The 22451-nt window shown below is 36.8% G+C and overlaps 2 protein-coding genes across 2 annotated transcripts; both read left to right on the forward strand.

Moving 5' to 3' along the window:
* Window positions 1–632: 632 nt before the first annotated feature.
* On the forward strand, window positions 633–7377 carry LOC121725328. Its single transcript, XM_042112221.1, has 5 exons — window positions 633–778; window positions 3344–3520; window positions 6038–6135; window positions 6643–6801; window positions 7295–7377. Exons 1-5 carry the CDS (start codon window positions 706–708, stop codon window positions 7355–7357), a joined length of 570 nt encoding a protein of 189 aa, XP_041968155.1. The 5' UTR covers window positions 633–705; the 3' UTR covers window positions 7358–7377.
* A 2420-nt stretch (window positions 7378–9797) lies between these two features.
* LOC121725327 (putative inner dynein arm light chain, axonemal) lies at window positions 9798–20540 on the forward strand. The gene is made up of 6 exons (XM_042112219.1): window positions 9798–9953; window positions 12258–12389; window positions 13733–13882; window positions 18600–18728; window positions 19395–19592; window positions 20453–20540. Exons 1-6 carry the CDS (start codon window positions 9867–9869, stop codon window positions 20486–20488), a joined length of 732 nt encoding a protein of 243 aa, XP_041968153.1. The 5' UTR covers window positions 9798–9866; the 3' UTR covers window positions 20489–20540.
* The last annotated feature ends 1911 nt before the right edge of the window (window positions 20541–22451 follow it).

A 22451-nucleotide genomic window follows, 5' to 3' on the forward strand; every position in this document is an offset into this window, starting at 1 on the left:
TACGGCGCTTTTGGCACATTATTGATGTGTATATGTAAAATCTGATCCACAATTTTGCACTGTAGGTGCTATAGACCAGGAGATGGTGACACAAAATACTTGGTCATTTGTACCAGTATGGCGGTTCTTCAGGGGTCTACCTAAAGGCAAAAAGGAAAATGATGATCATAGCGCTCGCGGCGGCCCAATGGTGTGGGCTCCTTTGCAGTGGTATGGCGGCCATTGGGAACTGTCGGAAAAGTATGGCAAGGTGATTTTCGTGAATGGCTACTCGACGATGATTAGCTATGCAAAAATTAGCCTGGTACAAATGGTTGAATTGTTTTATTTAAATTAATATTGTAAGACACACCCTAGATGTATGGCATTACGCTATCGCCTACTTCTTTTTTTTCGACTATCTGAAAATACAAGTATTTTTGTGGAACAACGATTAGCGCCCACGCGATGGGCCGCCGGTGCAGGCGCTATTACCATCATTTACGTAATTAGACCCCTGAAGAACTGCCGTACCTACTGGTCCAAATGATCTAGTATTTTGTGTCACCATCTCCCGGTCTACTAAGATCACAGAGATAAAACTGTGTACTTAAGTATTACCAAACCAAGTGCTACGTTTTTGCAGATAAACCTACGTGGGCACGTCATTTCCTATTCACTTGGTATCTCTGTGTTTCAACTTTTCTGAAGTATCACCTCAGCTTCATGATGATGGCGATTTATCACACGCTAAAGGCTATTAATCAAAGACTTACAGTGTATTTGTCTACAGTGAAAGGTAATTATAATGCTGTACATTAGGCATAATATTATGCGCATACCTGGCCGTGTTCAAACCAAACTGACTGTCAGCCGCCGAATGTGAGGGAACTTTTTCGTTCACGCCTAACCGACAATACTTACGTTATTACTTATTAGGGAGTGCCTCCGCTGCCGGCGCCGGCCGCCGGCTGCCAAAAATATCAGTAATGGGAACCGGCGGTAGTAACTGCCGGCAACCGAGATATATTATAAAACAACGGCTGCCGGCGCTGGCACTCAAAATAGGAACCGTTGAAAATGCGTAAAATGTTAGGTTCCAGTGCCCGTAAACAAAAAAAGAAATAATTATTCTCAAATACTTATTCGACTTCTTAACCGACTTCCAAAGGTGGAGGTTATATGTTGGGCTGTGGATATTGTAGTTTTTTGTGATGCATTTTCATGTACCTTAGCTTAACTACCTTTTTTAGCTACCAAAAACTAAGATTTTGCACCACAGTATACCACGTGGTATACTTCCGAAGGTACTGAACAAAACTTCGGACTCCTTATACCTACACGTTAGAGAGTTTCAGCGTTGTTTATAGAAGCTATGATAGAAGCAAAGGTTATATTATGCTTCTATGCAGATCATATTTATCATCATCATCATCACTACCATTAAAATATGAATCCTCACATTATGACCTTATTATGTTTTGTACTTTTCATAGTCCTTTAGTGTTGGTGTTTTTGTAGACTGATGTTTTTGATAATTATTCTGTCATTTGACAAGCGATGTTTGCCGAATAGGCGCCGGCAGCCTATTCGACAAACATTGCGTGACTTCGGCAAACTTCGGAAAACGGCGCCGGCAGCCAGTTCGGCAACCGGCGCCGCGCCGGCAGCGGAGGCACTCCCTACTACGCCTAGATACGCCTAGATACGCTAGGCGTATCTAAGCGTGGACATTCGATAAGAACTGTTTATTTTCACGTTCACACTGGGGCTTACAGTGAGCCTGCTCACATTCGGCGGCTGACAGTCAGTTTGGTTTGAGCACGGCCTAAGGAAGTCGGTCAAAAATAGCTCCCCACATCGGTTTCGCTGTCGGTGGCCGGTTTTGTGAAGGCCGATTATGATGGAGTTATTTCAGCCGATTTATAAATAGGTTGTATAGGCCACGGCGGCAGCGTCCATATAATAATAGGGGGGGCGAAAATTTTACCTATATGCAGTACACAAGAACACTCCCTTTCTTTACTCGTGAATTTAATCTCGTAACCCAGTGGGACTGATAAATGCATTGACAGTATCAATCAGGTGGTAAGCCTGCAGGCTGCATTAATATCCAAATAAACCAAAACTTGGAAATAACATTATTGTTGTAATATCGAGTAGTCGAACCCAAGACCCAACTTGAGAGTGTAGCTTTAAACGACTGGACATCGGGGACTTTACAGTTATGCTTTTGATAGATAGCCGGATTCTCGTGATACTGGCATCCGCTACGGTATCATCATGAGTCACATACATATTTTTAAGCATTGTAGTAGAGCCAGAGGATTGTAGAGATTCTCTTCGTATTTATTACTCTACAATTATTTCAATAATTGGCAGAGTAAACAGTTCTGTCTACTCTGTTAATGGTACAATAATATGTCAAGACTAGCTCATAGCTGTCCCGGCAAACATTGTTTTGCCATAATATAAAGTATTTCGTCCATATTATTTTTTAATTGAAGTGACTAATTAAGTAATAAGTATGGCACCATGGCAACGTCCATCGCTATCCCGATTCTCGTCGCACCAACAATGGTCCAAAACATAAAGCAAAATAATACATAGATAGTCCATAAAGCAAAATAAATTAAATAATACATACCTACTTAGTTACTATTATAATATGCAATGGTCGCGGTCAGTCTCGAGTGGTAATAATTTACTATTATACAATGAGTTTCTAAAATACTAGAGTAGCAATGTCTTACAAAAGATTCTCAGAAATGCGTAACCACTTTTTTGTTCAAAAGACACTGTCAAGTCATATATTCGTTGTCATTATGTATGTGAGATATGCCTGCAGGCATCTTCGAAGTGGCAACGCGTTGCTACCGTAAACTTCCAATCTAGTTACGTTAGTAACATAGAATATCATTGCTATTATATATATTTTATTCGACGAATGCACTTATCAAAATAAAAAGTACCCAGTAGCCGATTCTCAGACCTACTGAATTATGAATAGGTATGCATATAAAGTTTGGTAAAAATCAGTAAAGCCGTTTCGGAGGAGTACGTATAAGAAGATAATAGTCGGATTATGATTTATGACCACAGACCTGCGGGGCTAAAATGGTCGCTTTGAAGAATCATGATATTAATCATAATATGATTATGATTGACAAAATGCAACTCTGCTTGCAATTCATTTCTGTATTTTTCTACTGATTTGACATTCGTCAGTTTGACAATTCATTTGCTGAATTGATTGAGAGGAATTGCTAAATGTGACCATTTTAGCCCTGTAGCCAACGTAGGCCTTATTACCTAGCGGTGGGCTAAAATAAAAAAGTCTAATGCTTATAATATTTGTTTCCAGAGCCTTCCAAACTATCTCCACAGACCATCAACGGATACGGTGTGCAATACAGCTCAGTGTGTGATGTCATATTCGTTATTAACGACAAAGAGAGTTCTTTATATTTTGCTATTTTTGCGCATCGTTTCAATCTCACCACTTATACAATTTATTTGCTAGGTATAGTTATAAGGGAAGGTAAGTAAACAATTATAAAGTTTTATATAATTTATAACTATTAACTAGGGACCCGCCCCGGCTTCGCACGGGTAGGTATAAATTAAAGATGAATTGTCACAAATATTCGGCAACTAATTTCGGTATTCGGCCTATTCGGCTTATTTTATTGCTATTCGGTATTCGGCCGAATAATACGTACTATTTAGTCGAATACCGAATAATACCAAATCATGTAAAAAAATACGATTTATTATTACACAAAATTATGTACTTACTTACTTACTTATTTATTTCCAAATTACAACATTTTAGTAAGTAATTAAAATTGATCAGTGGTAAGTTATGATGGATAAAAACAAGCTTTTCAGCATTTTTGGTATTGATGATTTTCAGCATATTTGATGTTACCAGCCTCAGAAAATAACCTCTCACAGTCTCACTATACAGTATAAGTACACATTTCGGTTCAAATGTTGAACAATTTTATGTACTTAAAAATGTTTGCCCATTTGGGTCGGGGGCCCGTGGCATTTTGCCAGCCCTATATTTACGCCACTGGACATAGGATACTTTTTGCCTCGGGAAAATGTACGGTTCCCGAATCCCGCGCGGTTACTCCGTTGTGCAAGAGTTAGGGCACAACGGAGTTGCGGGCGTCATCTAGTAAATTTATTATATTACTCGTACATATTAATCATAAAAATCAAAGAAAAATTTCTTTGATAATGAAATACATCTGCATTTTCCATTTTTATTTTGCATGTACCTATGGTTGAAAAGTTGCTGAAAATATATTTGTTTAGATTAAGTATTTAATACATAGCTCCACTTTCACGTCGTACAGTCGATTACCTACTCTGGTCTGTGGTATTACTTTTACACGGATGATTCGCTCTCCATCATCATGGATTTCGAAGACTTCATGAACATGATTGCTTTGGAATTAGTTTGTGCTCTATAATTTTTAATTAGGTAAACAACCTGTTTTAGTAATAAGTAATAACTAAGAAGATGATCTTACAAATAAATAAATACAAAGTAAAAAATCATATTCAATGAATTTGAAAGAATATTTCATGATCGTGTATATTTAAGTAAATATAGCTTTCGATAAGTACTGATTTTCCGCGGAAAAAGTCTGCGGAAATATGATGAAGTCCACAATCAATGATAATTTGGCTCAATACTTTTTATTGTGCTAAAAATATAAACAATCACCAAAAAAGTGCAGTGACTTGTATGAGAATCATATGAGAAAAGCGCCCGTGAGTTTCCGCCGTCAAACAAGCCGCGGCAGAGTAGACAGAATTATGTCTATTGTGCCCGCGGCGTTGCCGTAGCTTAGCAACGATCTCCAAGAGGCCTATAACCACCATAAGTGTCACCGCAGACTTACAATTTAAAGTTGGCCGACTATCGTACAAACCACAGAGATAGGTCAAGATAGAAGCGCCATGTCGCTCCAATTTGTATGAACACGAGCGAATGGCGCTTCTATCTTGATTTATTCATGTGGTTTGTACGATAGTCGGCCAACTTTAAATTGTAAGTCTGCGGGGACCCTTAGTGTAAGGATCCCTCCAATCTAGGCGAACTGTTTTCAAATAAAAATCCAACTCGTTTGACACATCACGCGAGGAAATGATTGTTATTATACTTATAAACCTTCCTCTTTAATCACTCTATCAATTTAAGAAAACCACATCAAAATTCCTTGCGTAGTTTTAAAGATTAAAGGGATCAAAGGGACATGAAGACAGAAAAAGCGACTTTGTTTTTTACTAAGTACGTACTTGTAGTGATGTGGAGTGATAAGTAATAATAGGTAATATATAAATTATATATATTATACAATACAATCAGTTTTTTTTTTTTTAATTTCAGTATCTGTCGATTCAACTAATTGTATATTAGACATAAGAGCCATATATTTTATGTCAATTCAATGTTAGCTGCGATCGGTTGTATGTCAAACCAGAGATAGATCAAATATTGGGAACGGCCGTATATATCACTCCATGCCACACAAAACTACGCAACGGATTTTGATGCGATTTTCTTAAATTGATAAGAGTGATTAAAGAGGAAGGTTTGTAAGTATATAATAACAATAATTAAATAGTAGAGAAATACTGTTATTTTTGAGGTTTCTAATCTGATGTCGTAAATAATACTTAACATCTTTTTCCGCTTTATCGGAAAGGGAACGAAAACTGTTTTATGACGGTACAGATAATATTTTAATTCTAACAATCTCGAGCTGTCAAACGAAACCGAAATTGCTTTTCATCTGTGTGAAAAATATGTGCACGTATACACTTACACAAGCATGATTGAACATGATTTCTATGAGATTAAATTGTCAACGTGCGGCACGTGCCGACTGGACGTCAAAAAAAGAGTGCTGCTGTCATGTATCACACGTCTCTTTTTACCACGCAGTGTTACTGATAGTGACATCTCGCTTGCTCAGGCCTTTGTTTCTCTATTCCGCTAGGTATATTAACTTTATGCCTTAGTATAACTGTATTTTAGGTAAGATAAAATCGATAATACTGCAAACGTTATGGGTGCTGTACAACTTGTCCTGTATTATGATCAGCATTGAAGCGTGCCATTACGTCAAGTCAGAAGTAAGTTCAAGACAAGTCATTATATAATTTGGCCCTTGTCGTAATGTTCTACAACAAGGGTCTGTCTTCTAGGTTAAATTCTGTAAAGATCAGTGACGGATTAACTCTTAATCAAATTAAGCAATTGCCTAGGGCATCACCTCTGAGGGGGCACCAGAAGAAGGACAAAAAACATCCGTCCTTAGGGCATCACGTCTCACTCTCTCGTCACTAAAAACCACACCAAAAAAGTTTCTAGGAAAAAACTAATGTTTTTAGGTGGTAAAAGTTTAAAGACCAATTCTAGTTGACATACGGATAGGGGGATGGATTGCTTAGGACATCAAATACTCGTAGTCTTAATCCGTCACTGGTAAAGATTGGGGGTTTGTCCATACGTGGTCCAAAATCTCCAAAAACCTAGATTTAGATAATCCACTATTAGGATTATTTTATTCTTACCCCCATCAACGGAAACTACTGCAGCCCCCTCTCACGAATCTTATAGTATTTCTTATAATTTTACAGATGGAAAAATCAAAAGCCATAATATGCAAAGTAGCTGCTAAGTCGGCAAATAAGCGGGTGCTCCAGGAAGCCATAGACATACTGCAACAGCTGTCCTTAGTCAAGAACATTTTCTCCCCACTCGGAGCCTTCTCGTTAACTAGAACTTTCATAGTTACGGTACGTGTTTACGATAGATCTGCTTGCTTTCTGTTCTATTTTAAACACAAAGCGAGCAGATCGTCTGTCTCGCAAGCCGTAACACACCTTACCCGAAGGGCGATCTCATCTTGCAACAGGTAGGTATGCAACAGGCGAAAATTATACGAACCGGTGGTAGGCACCAGTAACTAGTAACGACGTTCAGAAATCAGAACACATAATATTATTATGTAAATTGTAAACAATTATTTATTCTGAACAAAAAAGTTTGAGTTTTAGTTTTGAGTTTGCAGCAGAATGTGTATAATTTTTCATCAGTTGCTATCCCATCGATCGTGGAATAACGAGACACAATAGCTTATCTATTGTTATCGCGGCCGGATGCGGCCGCTTAGGTCTTCATGAACTATTACTTATATGATATTGCTAGATACTTAATCACCTTGCTGCTACTTATATTGTGTCTATTTGGCTTACTTATATCTAACAATTTTTAAAACTTCTGTTTCAGAGTTTCAGCGTAGTAACAACTTTCGTTGTAATATTGATTCAATTTAACCTTCTCCATGAGTAATCAAAAAAAACTCAAGTTTGGTGTTTATTGTATTGTAATTTGTAGGCCTAAAAATGCTTATCCTCCAATAATTAATTTCTAGAATGCGTTAAATGATATACTTACTGCGTGTGAAAACTTGTTTAGTGATTTTAATAAAGTTATTTCACTGATTTAATTTTTTTTTATTTTATCTATATAGTCAGGGAGCCCTAGAACATTTTTTTTTATTAGGTACTAACAAGCTAATTTTTGTGAGTAGCTTCATTTTGCTGACAAACAACATTTGTATCTGCGAAAAATCTTGAAAGTGGTAGCTAACAGCAGAGATAGAAAGGATTTTATACTTTTATATTTTGATGGTCCTAAAATATGGATTGTTCTATTTTAGTAGGGGAGGGGAAGGTGCTATTTTTGTAGTCACTCGAGCGTCATGGAGACCTAGTAGGTTTTTTACATTAGGTGAAACTGATAAAAAAATAATAAGAGCGTTTTTTTATTTTAGCGGTGGGTTCAGAAACTGAAGCCATTTTAAAGTTTTGAAAAAGAAAAAATATTTAGAAAATTGCTTATTTAAGTAAAATTAGCTATTTGACCGAGCTTTGCTCGGTATTCGATAAAACACGAATAAAATGACATTTTCTAAAAATGATTCCTAGCTAGAACGATTTATCGCCCCCGAAATACCCTACCTATATACTAAATGTTAGTAACCGGTAACCTTTACCATTTGGGTTACATAAAAACCGTTCGCTTGTTTAACCGGTAAATAAAAGAACGATATATTTACCGGTTTTTAACCGAAATAAACCGGTATTTTCAAACCGGTTCCGAGCCCTGGTGTGTACGTGTTCCTTGTAGAGAGTTCACTGTGAAAGTAGCAGCTCTGAAAGACGAATTTTTTTTTCACTTTTGTATGGGCAAGGGCCCGAGCGTCACGAGTTTCCCCATACAAAAGTAAAAAAAATATTTGGTCTTTCAGCGCTGCTACTTTCACAGTGAACTCTCTACAAGGAACACGTACACACCCTAAAGTATTATCACTTATTTTTGTTACACACTGTATATATATATATATATATATGCAATGAGAGCAAATGAGACCGTCAAAATGAATAACTTTTTCTATAAGAACAATCGGAACTAAAAAAAAATGCCGTCTTCATACCCATACGGATGCCCGGATCGGCAATTTGTATGGGTATGAAGACGGATTTTTTTGAGTTCTCAGCATTGTTCTCATAGAAAAAGTTGTTCATTTTGACAGTCTTATTTGATGGTTTCAAGGATAACGGTGTTTACACAAACACACTGTATAAAAACTACCAAACAAAATTGGTTTGAACGAGATCTAGCAAGTAGTTTTTTTATACGTCATAAATGGTAAACCTTAATTTAACTGTCATAAAATCAACAGAAATATAAAAATAAATAAAAAACCTTTTATTCATAGAAATAAACCTTATTGCTGCTGCGGAACCCTTCATAGGCGAGTCTAACTAGAACTTGGCCGGTTTTTTGTAAGGCCGCAACTTCATTGCGCCCAAAATTTGTTTATCGTGCGGGAACCGTATACTTTTCCGGGATAAAAAGGGATTCAAAGTATCTCCATACCAAATTTAAGCAAAATTGGTTCAGCGGTTTGGGCGGGAAGAGGTAACAGACAGACAGACACACTTTCGCATTTATAATAAGTACCTATTAGTATGGATTATATTTTGCGTACGTTTTTAAGTAATTTCCACCGAAGCTAATATTTGGGGAGGGGAGGAGGGGATTTCGGGACTAGCTCGAGCGTGTCAGATTAAACTTGTATAGGCTTCCGACATGTTATCATGGTATAGAAATCAGATTTCTCTCGTGCTGGGTTAAAATATTATATATTTTTTTTAAATATTGAAATGGCATTGGATCTGTCAGATTAAGATAGGGGATGTTTAGTATACCCCATTGAAGCTTCCATATTATAAAGCACTGACGATTCAAAGGTTAGGTAAGCCTGTAGAAACATTTTAAAATATAAAAAAATAAAGCTTCATATTTTCCTAACCAAGCATCACAGATATTTTATTTTGCACTAAACTAAATGAGTTGGTCCTTGTTGTCTAAAATATATTTATAATTTACTTACCTAAATAAGCAATTTTCTGAATATATTTTCTTTTTCAAAACATTAAAATGGCTACAGCTTCTGAACCCACCGCTAAAATAAAAAACGCTCTTATTATTTTTTTATCAGTTTTACTTAATGTAAAAAACCTACTAGGTCTCCACAATTAGCACCTTCCCCTCCCCTACTAGTGCACTGACCTCCATTATACTTGTATAATGGAGGTCAGTGATATTGTGTCTACTGGCTACTACATATTCTGTATTTATCTATTATTTGCACAGATTATTATTTGTCTGTCACTAAGCGACAAAATCGCTTAGCAACGATTCAACAAAATATCATACGAAACGTAAACAACTTAACCAATAACAAGTAAAAATACTAATAAAACATACTCTATAAAAATACGATTAAGACATGACTGAAAAAACCTTAAACTCCACAGAAGACACGCTCGTGCGCTACGACAACCCCGTGCTGGTTACTAGACAACCAGAGAAAACTGTAAGTAACCATCAGGAGCATAGCTACCGCCGTATTTGCGGGGCCCCAACGTGCGTTAAAACTTAAAACGATAAACTACCTTTCCTGAATCCTGAGGGCTCCTAAACAATTTTTTCTACGGCGCCCCACCAAGGCACGCTAGTCGCTACGCTTGTGAGTTGTGGTAACCATCGATCATTTTTTTCGATGCCATTAACCAGAGTTTGCGAGTAAGTACTAAGTAGGTAAGTAGTTGAAGAATTTTAAGATAAAAGTTGGTACTACTAATATGATATTTTAAGAATATTCTGTGATAAAAGGTAAAGTCTTGATACAAATACATAACCTGTTGCATATACGTAGACTTTACCAACGTCCTACATTGTACTTAGAACGGCTAGAAAATCTATACTTGAACAGAAATGTAAACAATAAACATGGCTAAAATGTAAACATTCTTGGGTTTCCCACTGCGTAGGTACTGAGGAATACATCTGATAGTTTATTATTATCTTTCAGCCGTATTCTTTGAAAATAAGGTATAGAAGTGGTAAACCTAACATGACCATATTTTTTTGTCAGAGCGGGACATCTGCGGAATCTATACATAATATTATAAAACAAAGTCGCTATTTTTCCCTCATGTCCCTTTGTTCCCTTTAATCTTTAAAACTACGCAACGGATTTTGATGATTCTTTGAGTGTTAGATAGCCCATTTATCGAGGAAGGCTATAGGCTATATTTTATCACGCTTAAGACTAATAGGAGCGAAGAAATAGAGGAAAATGTGGAAAAACGGGGAAAATTATTTGAAAGGGCTAACTTGAACGCGCTAATCTCAGGAACTACTGGTCTGATTTGAAAAATTCTTTCAGTGTTATAAATTATAGCCCATTTATTGAGGAAGGCTATATTTTATCACGCTAAGACTAATAGGAGAATGTGGAAAAACGGGGGAAATTATTTGAAAGGGCATATCTCGCGAACTACTGGAGCAATTTTTATGTTATTTGGCACTGATAAGAAGTAGACCACGTGAAGGATCTTATTTTTTCAGTGGCTACATATTTTATACCTGTGCGACGCCGGGGCGGGTCGCTAGTTATACATAAAATAAAATAAAAGTCGGCCAGTGTGACTCGCGCACGAATGTTCCGTACCATAATAAAGTAAAATAGACAAAAATTATGTTGGTCTGTTTGCCAAAGCGGGACAAAGCGGGACGTATGGTCACGTCTCAGTCACGTTATATAAACCGGAACATTTTAATATCGTCGTACACATTTATGGTTTTAACGATAAACTTAAGATAGGTTCAAGTATAATTTAATCATAAATATTAATAACAATCGTTTGATATCTAGGTAAGTGGCTATGATAATTGGCTTTATATAAGTGAATGCCGGAAATAAAAAAGGGTGTAAGTAAAATTTTCGAAACGTTTTTTTTAGCGGAAATGTATTCTATCATCTATGTGCCATCGTCAATAACCTAAAATAAGCATTAAGTGACTAGCGTAGTTTTTTGCTTGGTATTTACATCTTTTAAGAAAGGCGGAGGAGCGTCCCTGCCAGCGTGCCGCCAATGTTATGAAATTGGTGGACACTGGACATAGCACCCTGTTGTTGTAACTTGTAAACCGCTTCGGGAAGAAGCGGCGTTTGAAGCGTTATGAAGCTATTTTAAATAGAATAGTATGAATAATGTTTTATTGCTTTCATTATTTTTTCTTGGTATTTTAATATTATGTTGACTCCAAAATTTGGTAACTTTGTTGTTTTTGGTTAAGTATTTACTTATACTATAATATCACGCCACTAGTCTTTGTGTATCTAAAACTTTAAATACCTATCCAAAGTGCAAATTTACCGAAACAAACATTGGAACTATTGGAATTTAGATTTAAAACTTATTGTATGGCACAGCCTTATTTAAGTTAATTAGAATTGAACATATTATTGGGGTTTTCTTTAGATTTGTCAATTTAAAATGTAATTTTGTTGTAGTAATTGATAAGTAAAATACTTTATTTTTTCTACACAAAGAGGTTTTATCGTAATAAGTGTAAACTTATTTAACTTAAAAAAATAAACAAAATTTATGACGAAGATAAGCTAAGTACTACTTTGATCAACAATTCCTCTACATTTTGTTTTTGGCACTTACCTTAGGTTTAGGTAAGTTACCTACCCCTTTTTTATTTCCGGTATTCAAGTTAGTTCTACAGTCCACCAGAAAATCATCTACCTTATTGCTTTACTAGTTTTGTATGCTTCTGATGAGTTTTCTGATGATTAGCTTCTAATGAGTGTATTTTTGATCAGGCTTCCCCCAGAACGGCGGCAGCTGTACAGCCCTGCATACCCACTGAGGCGAAAAGAGAGACAGAGGAGATATTGAACGCAATACTACCGCCCAAGGAGTGGGAGGAGGATGGCCAGATATGGACTCAAAGGGTAATTAGCGTGCCACATTAATTAACGGCCTTATGGTCGAAAGTGAAAGAAAAGTTATACAGGTTGTAACTAAACAAAGTCAAAATACTTTAGGGTGTGTATGTGTCCATTGTATGCAGGTCACTCTGAAAGTGGCAGCGCTAAAGGAGTAAATTTATTTTGTGATATGTATGGGCAAGCGTCGCAGCGTCAGGAGTTTTCCTATACAAAAGTTAAAAACTTGAGAGGTGTCAAGGGACACTCGGATGGAATGATGAAGTTATTAAAAAACAACGACACTTTTGTGGAACTGTAATAAAATGTATTTAAACGTCCGGTAGATGTCGATGTTTATTTTCAAAAACGCCATCTAGTTGACGCCAAGGAATAATATCAACGCCCTCTGCCCCTACAGCGCAGGAAATAATAAAAATGTGTAGTTACAATTTTTTCCGTCTAGCCCCCTTTCGCAACGCGCGTTACGGAACTTCGTTCTCTTTTCTCTTTCAGCGCTGCTACTTTCACAGTGAACTTTATACAATATGTAACATACACACCCTAAAGTATTAATATTTAGTTTTGTTACACGTTGTTTAAATTACTTATTGTGAACATAATCTATCAATTTTGTGGTAACTGGTAGCTTTACCTATATCTAACTTAAACATATAATTTGTACGTAGTGATCATTAGCTCCTTTGCACGGAACAAAGACTCAGCGGACCCAACGTGTCTAGACTTCAGAGTGGTCGATTATGATGGCTATTGCACCATGTTTGGAAGTACCTAGGTATTCTATACCCACTCTTCATACCAAATCAGTAGTCGGCGACGGCACATGCAGGGCCCGATCTAAGGGGGGCGAGCCGAGCATTTGCCCAGAGCGGCAAAAATGACGGGCATCGAAATTTAATTCTTCGTATCTTCCAACCTAGCCATTAGTGATTAGCCATCTACGGTCCATCACATCACATAGAAATATTTAAGTATATTTTACTTAAATACTCCCCCCACTTTACCCCTAAAAACTAGCTTATAACATATGGTTTTCTGTATGTAGAGGGCAGCGAATACAATGATATTTACCCGGAGCTGTTAAATAATTAGATCGGACCCTGGGTACATGGCAACACAAAAATTTCGTACTTCTTACCCAACCTTGCTTAATAGCTTAATAACCGCGTACTTACTGATTGAGCGAGCAGCCTCGCAGGGCTGCCTCGTGAGGCAAATCCTCGGTCGGTCAAGACTCAAGACGTGCTTCGCCCAAGCCGCTCGAGCTCGAGCGTGCCGCAGCCCGAGCCTCGCGAGGCTGCCCGCTTGGTCAGTACGCGGCTAAATAGCAAGTAGCAACGATATTCCAGATATCGTCGACGCCGGCAACCCGGCTGGACGTGATGAACCTGCAGGAGATGTTGGACACGCGTCTCCAGCAGCGGCAGGCGCGGGAGACCGGCATCTGTCCCGTGCGCCGACAGCTCTACACGCAGTGCTTCGATGAACTCATTAGACAGGTTAATATAAAAGCTAACTTATTATTCCAACACAATAGGTACAATTAGTTAGAATAATTAATTAACAAAAAAAATGTATCCACAGAGGACCAAAGAACCTCCTCCTTTTTTTGAAAGTCGGTAAAAAATACCAAAATGTTCGAATTGGCAGCCTTATCTGCTGGAAGCTGTCTCTTCCAGGTTCAGTTTATACAAGCTGTCAGCTGACCAGCGTTGCTAGTGGCTACGTACCTGAATCATTCCGTGTAAATGTGTACCAAAGGAAAAGCTGATGTCACAGCACTTTTAAAGTGATTATCAGTAAATATTACGAGCCTATTTCATTAATATTTTTTTCCGTAAAAGATGGGTTAATTACCTTTACAAATAAATATATTAATCAACAATTACCATACTAATTAATTTATCATGAGTAAAAGTTCGCAAAAAATCCGATGATTTTAGCATGTCACACATGTTTTGTAAATTTTTCAACCTAAATTTTCCCTATTGCATTTTATTTCAGCTCTATGATAAAGGTATATTTTGAAAGCTTGTAATACTACTGTAATATTCATTTATTTTAAACTAAGGTAAAAGCACTAATGGTAGACTCGGAACTAATAGATGACACTTACGACAAAAATACCATAAAAATAAGAATTACTCTAATTTCTTCTCAATACTATAAATTTTATAAGCTTCTCAAGCTATCTGTTGATGTGAAAAAATATATTAGGGACACCTTCGGGAACAAAATTTTAAAATGGGATCAGTTTTCGTAAATAATGTGAGCGCGTCAACACGCGCTCGGCAATTTCTTAGCAAATAGGTTAAGGAAGGCGAAATTTTGCACGTAAGTTTTGAATACATTTATTTGATTTTTTGTAATTTCTATTGATTTCATTGGATTAATGGCCATGTTGTATACACTAATTAATGTTTATTTATGATTTTTTATCAATTTTCCCTAACAATATAAAGGGTGTCTACTATTAGTTCTTGAAAATGTAAAAAACCTAATAGATGACATGGATCTCATCTTTTAGTTTTGCAATACATACTAAAGTTATTTTGTAGTTTATTCTACTGCAAATATCAACACTATTCTCTGAAAATATAATTCTATTAACAAACTAACAAATTAGAACTACTGTACCTAAAAATTGACATATTAGACCTTGTACTGATCTAAAAATCGATTGCTTTAGTTTTTTAGCAGTAAAAAGAAGAAAAAGGACAGCTGAGAAAAGAAAGAAGAAAGAAGAAGAGGCATAGAAGCATGAAGACTAAAGACTGAAAATAAATTTGCTTGGAAAAAATATCTGAAAAATAAAAATAAAAGGAAAGATAGTTTTAGCATGGAAGAAGATTGGATAGAATCTGGAGACAACGTGGATAATATTTCATATGCATGTAGTTACTATGATGAAGTAAATGAAATCTTTTGAAAAACGGCAAATAAATACCTAATAATAGGAAAAATGTAAAATGTAATGTACTTATTGTTCTATGTCAACTATTAGTTCATATTGGTGTCTACTATTAGTGATGTTCGTTTTCTTTGATGTCATCTATTAGTTGTTATGACTGAGTCTACAAAAAGACCAATAATATATTTTTTAATTGATTTGTCAGAGAATAGTTTTATTTTATAAGAATACAATAAAATCCTTGACGATATCGTTGGTCAACATTTTGAGTTACGTGGACAGTCCACTTTAGTCACGCATTTTTCTGGCCTCCTGAGCTTAAATCCACCAAAACCCTTTTAATTTCTTCGTCATGGCCTCATTATCAATTTAAAAAGGGCCAGTTATTTTATCATGCCCCTGTAAGTTTTTCAAAACCTGTGACGACGAAGCGTGCTCCCCGCGAAGTCAAATAAGAAGTCCACTTTAGTTTCGATATTTGCGTAAAATCGGTAAGTTGGCTTATGAAAATTATATTATTATTGAAAGCTTAATATATTTTAATGTGCATTAAAACTGCGTTATGTTCTTTTTAAGCGAAAGCAATATTTTCAATTTGCAAATTACTCCGACAAAGCAGGATTCGTCACGTCCATTTAGTTTCGTGACATATTAGGGCACAGATTTCGGTGACGAAATGGACACATAAGGCGTAGTTCATAAGAAATGTTATTCGATTTTGTAAAAAGGAGTTATTGTGTTATTTAATATTGTAAAATGTTTATTTTGATAAACCTACTGTGATTTTAACAGGATAATAATAATAATAATCTGTATTTTAAAAATATAAAACCGACTTCAAAGTTGTACGTCATTGATAATTAAAACTCCCTATCTCCAAAACTACTAAACCGATTTTGATAAAACTTGCACTATTCCCTAAGTTGAACAATACCTAGTACAACAAAAAAAGAATTACTGAAATCGGAGCGGTAATTCCAGATATATCCGAACACAATCATAAAAACATACATACGTACCTACATACATACGCTTTTGAAATTTGGCACATTTGTTCAGAAGCTGATATAGACTAAAATATTCGAAAATTGGGCAGTTCTGGAAATATTACATACATACGCGTCGAATTGATAACCTCCTTTTTTTGAAGTCGGTTAAGAAAGGATACAAATATTAATATAACTTTTAGCCCGAACAAAAAAAGAGGGATTTCTTATATCCCTGTTTTAAACAAAACATACCTTGACTCTGCGCCTCGCCTGTATGTATATATGTCAGTATGTATTTTATAGGCTTATATTATGTTTGCATTGAAAATCTCAAATAGTTTAATCGATTTTCATACAGTTTTTTATTAGTACTTTTTTATGCGGGGTTAATAAGCTTTGTGTATTTTAGATGGAAAAATATGACTGCTTGTTTTTTACTTTGCTTTTCACATTATGGGCTTCACATTTCAGCTTTTTATGGGTCATTTTTTACAGGGATGGCCTAATACCGGCCCAGCGAGCTAAACGTAAAACGCCACAGAGATAAATTGAAATTAAATGTTGCAAGTTGCATCATGATGATACAATATAAAACTTATTCTTTTTTTAACACTTCTTTCATTTTCCTAAAGCTCCTCCTCCCCGGGAGCATTCACATGTAATGTAACATCATAGATTAGTCTTTGAGCATTACATTTATTTCTAAGCATTACATTACAATAATACCTCCCTGATTGACAAGCGTTCACGTGAAATGCAACATATGGATTCGACTTTGAGTATTACTTTTCAATACTACCTCCCTGCCTCGTGCATTCGCGTGTATTGTAATATTATAGATTCGACTTTGAGCATTACATAGCAAGTAGACTGTCACGTAGCATTTATGTTACAAGTTGTATCAAGATAATACACATTGTGTCATTACAAGGTGCGCATTGTAATGCTCGGTTTTCCTCCTTCACTGATGTAATGCTGGACTCTGTAACATTACATTACAAGCTCCCGGTGATCCCTCACTTTTAGATATATTTTATTGTGTGTGTGAACACTTTTTTTTATGTAATAAGGGGGCAAAAGAGCAAACAGGTCACCTGATGGAAAGCAACTTCCGTCGCCCATGGACACTTGCAACATCTTGCAAAAGAGCTGCAGGTGCGTTGTCGGCCTTTTAAGAGGGAATAGGGAAGGGTAAGGAAGGGAATAGAGAAGGGTAGGGAAGGGAATCGGGTAGGGGATTGGGCCTCCGGTAAACTCACTCACTCGGCGAAACACAGCGCAAGCGCTGTTTCACGCCGGTTTTCTGTGAGTCCGTGGTATTTCTCCGGTCGAGCCGGCCCATTGGTGCGGAAGCATAGCTCTACCACGTTATCCCTATGTTTCAATTTAGTCACTATCAAATTTCCTATTTAGTCACGGTCACAATTTTTGACCTTGTATCGTCACGGATTTTGATCGAAAAACATCGATAATATTTAATTTACTTTAATAAAATAATTAAGTTTATGAGCACGATTACATGCAAGACTAGTTTTATTGAAAAAAAAGTGTTTTAAGGTAGCTAAACAGTTAAAATTGTGCTCCATTTGATACGAAAAGTCACGCAACGGTATAAACATCTGAATTTAACATTGTTAACGTTACAAAGAGTAGGTATATTTTTTATATAGGAAGAACTACTTAATATTCTCGAATGTTGCCCAAAATATAATGAAAAATATTAATAATAAATTAAAAAAATATATCTTTCAAAGAAAACCAAAATATAAAATTGTAACTAAATGGACAAGATTTAGTCACCACCCCTAATAAAAATTGCGATATTTTATAAACTAATTATTTTTTATAGAAAAACGCACTTATTTCAAGAAGTTTAAGAAATTGTGCGTCGACTCAAACTATAATCAAAAAAATATTTTTGAAAATTGACCACTTTGTCCACATAGTCACGCTACACATTTTGGCGGAATTACTCACCTACGTGTTTTCAGCGAAACCTAAGAGGATAGTCGATGACATGAACAACATAGCTTTCTTTTTGTTGGTGAAATATTTTTTAAATCGGCTCTGTATTTCACGAATTCACATAATATTTTACCCGTTTTAATAGTAGTATCAATAAGCATAAATTTTATCGCTCGAAGCTCGAATGCATTGATGCGCTAGGGCAGATGATGATTAATTTGCGGAAAGCGGTATCCAAACAACAAAAACCCTTTGATAAATACAGGTGTGCCTGAGAGACTTGCCAAAGGATTTAATCAGAGGAAAATAGGGTAGGAGCCATTTCAATTTGATACCTAGTTTTGTTGACAGGTAACGATAAACTGCGGCGAGCGCGGGCTGCTGCTGCTGCGCGTGCGCGACGAGGCGCGGATCACGATGGAGGCCTACCAGACGCTCTACTGCAGCTCCATAGCCTTCGGCATGAGGAAGGCCCTGCAGGTTGGTAGCCAGATACTTAGTTCACTACATTCCAAAGGGCACGCTACGCCTTTGCGGGGCCCCATAGGAAAGGTTGCCTTTTTTACTGTTTTCATATTTTGTGAATTGAATAAAATAAATGGAAAGTGTCTATTATTTTTTGCTAAGGCACGTGTGGCCCGGGGCTCTGTTTAATTTATAGCGGTCTGCGGTAGCTACGCCCCTGCTACATTCAGCAACGGGACACAAAATTAAGGCAGAGAAGAGACCACCTTGAGAAGTAGGCCATTGGTAAAATGAGTGTATTTTATGGATTTTGAAGCTACTCATAATAATATATTATTATGTTTTTAGATTTTGTTTTAAGTCTAAGTAATGTTTAATCGACGATTCGCGTCTTCGGATCACTATTATTTAATTTTATGAAAGCTGTAGTGTCTCTGACTATACCTCTAAATAAAATCTAGATCATGCTTCACTACGGTCTCGGTTGGCAGCGGGCGACATGAAGCAACCGCAGACGACGTGTCGCAGCGACACTACTGGTTTGTATGAATTTCTATGAAATACCCTCCGCAGCGACATATTTTATTCATAAAAATACATAGAAACCAGTAGTGTGAAGTGTCGCGAAGACGTCGTCTGCTGCAACTTCATGTAGCATGCTTCCAACTTGTACCTTTACAGTCGGAGCAAGGCAAGTGCGACCTGATAGAGCAAGTGTCTAAGCTGGAGGCGGAACGAGCTGCCCTGGAGAAGCAGTGCTTGGAGCTGCGGCAGAAAACCGAGCAGCTGGAGCGGCGAGCCGCGGAGCTGCGAGCTGCGGAGGAGAAACGACACCAGGAAGAGTTGTTGGCGCTAAAGAAAACTAATGCGCAACTCAAGGTTAAAGATTTTACTCGGATTCGGAAACTTCATTGCGCGACATCCAAGCCGGGTGACGCGGTGGCGGGTGACTATAGCCGCACGATGCACGACGTCTAAATGGCAATTCGGCATGCGGCGATTGCCATTTAGACAGTCGATTCTCACCGGCACTAGTGACCGCGCGCTCGGTTAAAGATTCGGAATCCGAGTTGAAAGGAAATCGTGATTCGCCCTGCAATCCAAGAAAGAGGAGCGTGGCGTGTGTATGCGTATCAGTGACATGGGGTTTTTATTGGTAGATCTCACGGTAATACGTTAATGGTAACTAGCTATTGTTTTGCCACTTGAGTCTTCAGCCAGTGGCGTGGCCCGTGGGCAACATAATATATTTTGCGAGAATGGCCCCTGATGGATTACACAAATGGACGGAACTTTGTTGAGAGAAAAAATTTTTTGATACTCAAAATATTTATAAATGAGTATCAGAACTCGTTGATTCTAAAAAATCCTTGTGGTCTAAGGTGCGCGAGGCCCCTTAGATCGCGAGGCCGTAGGTGGAGGCCCAGCCGTGCCTGTTTGTGCGGCCTTTACATAAAAAATCAACCATGAAAACCCTGTGATGTAAGGTAGAGCCTAGGACACAGAATATATTATATTAGTATTACCAACCTAGGAGGAACATGCTATCGCTGTCTTGATACCACTCGTGGAGAACAATAGGATTATGAAGATTTATCTATCATATTATTATACAACAAAGATAGGAATACTTAAGTTGATAAAGATAAGTCAATTATAAATGTCTAGGCTGCCGCCAAAGAAGTAAAAGGACAATACCATACATGATGATGTAATATGAAATATCGTCTTCTTTTCAGGCACAATTGGAAGGTATAATAGCACCAAAGAAGTAAAATAATACGTAAAATATACCTACTTTACAATTAATAAATAAAAGTATACGTGACTTAGCTCTTTTTTTTGTAAATATGTAATTGTGATAATAATTATATCTTGATTAAGTGAGGATTCTTATCAATGAGTTGATAAGAATCCACACTTCACTGGTCTCTTAACAATCAACTGTTTCTAAGTTTTAACACCGACGCAACGCAATACAAAGCCGAAACGAGAAAAAGCTAACAGATCTACTGTCTCATACGTCATGACGTAATGTTGCATCTCGTTCTATCATTTTTCGCAGTTGTGTCGTTGCACAGCTTAATTTATGGCGCAGAAATATCGGAGAGAACGCGGGTGCAGTATAGAATTCAAACGAAGAGACTATTGCCATCACGCTTCACCCTGCGCCGGCACGTGTATTGTGATAGAGACAGAATATACAGTAAATCGAGGGAACGTAGTCCTCTGATTCCTCCTTTAAAATAGAGCCTATCAAATTATTATTTTTTAAATATCTTCAGGAAGAGTCAGTCTATGCCTATACGTTTTTATTTTATCATAGATCTTTCAAATATTTTGTTTCGTGGTCGGTGGATTGTTGAGATACGGGGCAGTCATTTTTTGCGATTTTTGAAGGGCCATATTTTTTATTTATTAGTGAACGTAGAGACATAGCTTTAACAGATCCCAATATTGTATAAAAATCATTTCTCTAGACGCATTGTCCAGGGAGTAAATTGGGGAATACGTTTGTAATGTATGGAAAAACAGTGTTACCCTCTAAATAAAAATCAAAATCCTTTTATTAAAATATATTAAACCATTTATTGGACAAACATACAATATATTCATTAGTTTACAATCCACATTGCTAAAGAGACTTAAAAAGATACAAAGACACTCAACATTCTCGCATTGCTTGCAGTACACCAAATATCTGTCTCATTAAGGTGATATCAGACGAAGATTCACTTGAGTGAATGTTTCCTTTTTGTGTTAGATGTTAACGAGTGTAGGAATTATGAGACACGAAAATAAAATAAAAAATAGCCGTCTGATATCTGCCCATATCTGACATAGCTTAACCGGTGTACTCACAGAAATAAATCAAGATAGAACGGCTAAGCGGGTGGAGTACGCGGGTTTCAATCTTGCACAAGTGAGCAAGATTTGTTGAACGTTCATTCATTTGTTCATTCGACTTGATTACACCGGAGCGGTTGTGCAAAAATGCCTCATTGTGCAATGTCTAATTGTAAAAACAGAAGTACGAAAGTGAATCGGTCAAAAGGAGGTATTTCTTGCCACGGGTAAGTTATTTTTTCTCACTAAAAGCAAAGCAAAAACTGACACGATCGATTCCTTAGCAACGCACGCGCGTCGCCGTTCTATCTTGATTTATTTCTGTGGGTGTACTACACTACCCACAAGTTCAGAAATTGTACAAGAAATATACATCGTACAGATACAAATGCAGAATCTATTTTATTATAAATTAATTGAAATATTTAAAATGCAATCTAAATTTTATTAAAAATTGTAACATTATAAATCTATCCGGGAATTAAGGCACCACATACATGAAATAAAAATACAGTAAAATTATCTATCGATACACCGGAGGCCCTACTGCGGATTATCCGAACGGACGGACAAGTTAAAAATCTCTCGCTTGTGCGATGTCCAATAAAAGTCATCGAATCATTTTATCGTTCGAGTTAAGCGCAATAAGGCCCCCTTACACGAATACTGAACATGACGTTACACAATAAAAATAAAACTCGCTAAGTAAAACTTCAATAAAATTATAGGTACACTTAGATGTATGGGAGTGCGATGCCGGATACGGCGAATAAATTATTAAAAGACATGCCCATAAAATGTGGATAGCATCCATTCAAATACACACACAAGTCAAAATCACGCATGTTAACAATATCTACACATTAAAATTTCGTAAGTACTTACGACGTA

Source organism: Aricia agestis, chromosome 3 (assembly GCF_905147365.1).
Source record: "Aricia agestis chromosome 3, ilAriAges1.1, whole genome shotgun sequence".
NCBI lineage: Eukaryota > Metazoa > Arthropoda > Insecta > Lepidoptera > Lycaenidae > Aricia > Aricia agestis.

What these genes read in the sequence shown, in the direction of transcription:
- LOC121725327 (XM_042112219.1), top strand. Translation starts at nt 9,867, where the DNA reads ATGACTGAAAAAACCTTAAACTCCACAGAAGACACGCTCGTGCGCTAC. An exon ending in TCGATGAACTCATTAGACAG is followed by an intron (nt 13,883 to 18,599) that starts GTTAATATAAAA and finishes TTTTGTTGACAG; the next exon opens with GTAACGATAAACTGCGGCGA. An exon ending in GCATGAGGAAGGCCCTGCAG is followed by an intron (nt 18,729 to 19,394) that starts GTTGGTAGCCAG and finishes GTACCTTTACAG; the next exon opens with TCGGAGCAAGGCAAGTGCGA.
- LOC121725328 (XM_042112221.1), top strand. Translation starts at nt 706, where the DNA reads ATGATGATGGCGATTTATCACACGCTAAAGGCTATTAATCAAAGACTT. An exon ending in GTATTTGTCTACAGTGAAAG is followed by an intron (nt 779 to 3,343) that starts GTAATTATAATG and finishes ATTTGTTTCCAG; the next exon opens with AGCCTTCCAAACTATCTCCA. An exon ending in AGGTATAGTTATAAGGGAAG is followed by an intron (nt 3,521 to 6,037) that starts GTAAGTAAACAA and finishes ACTGTATTTTAG; the next exon opens with GTAAGATAAAATCGATAATA.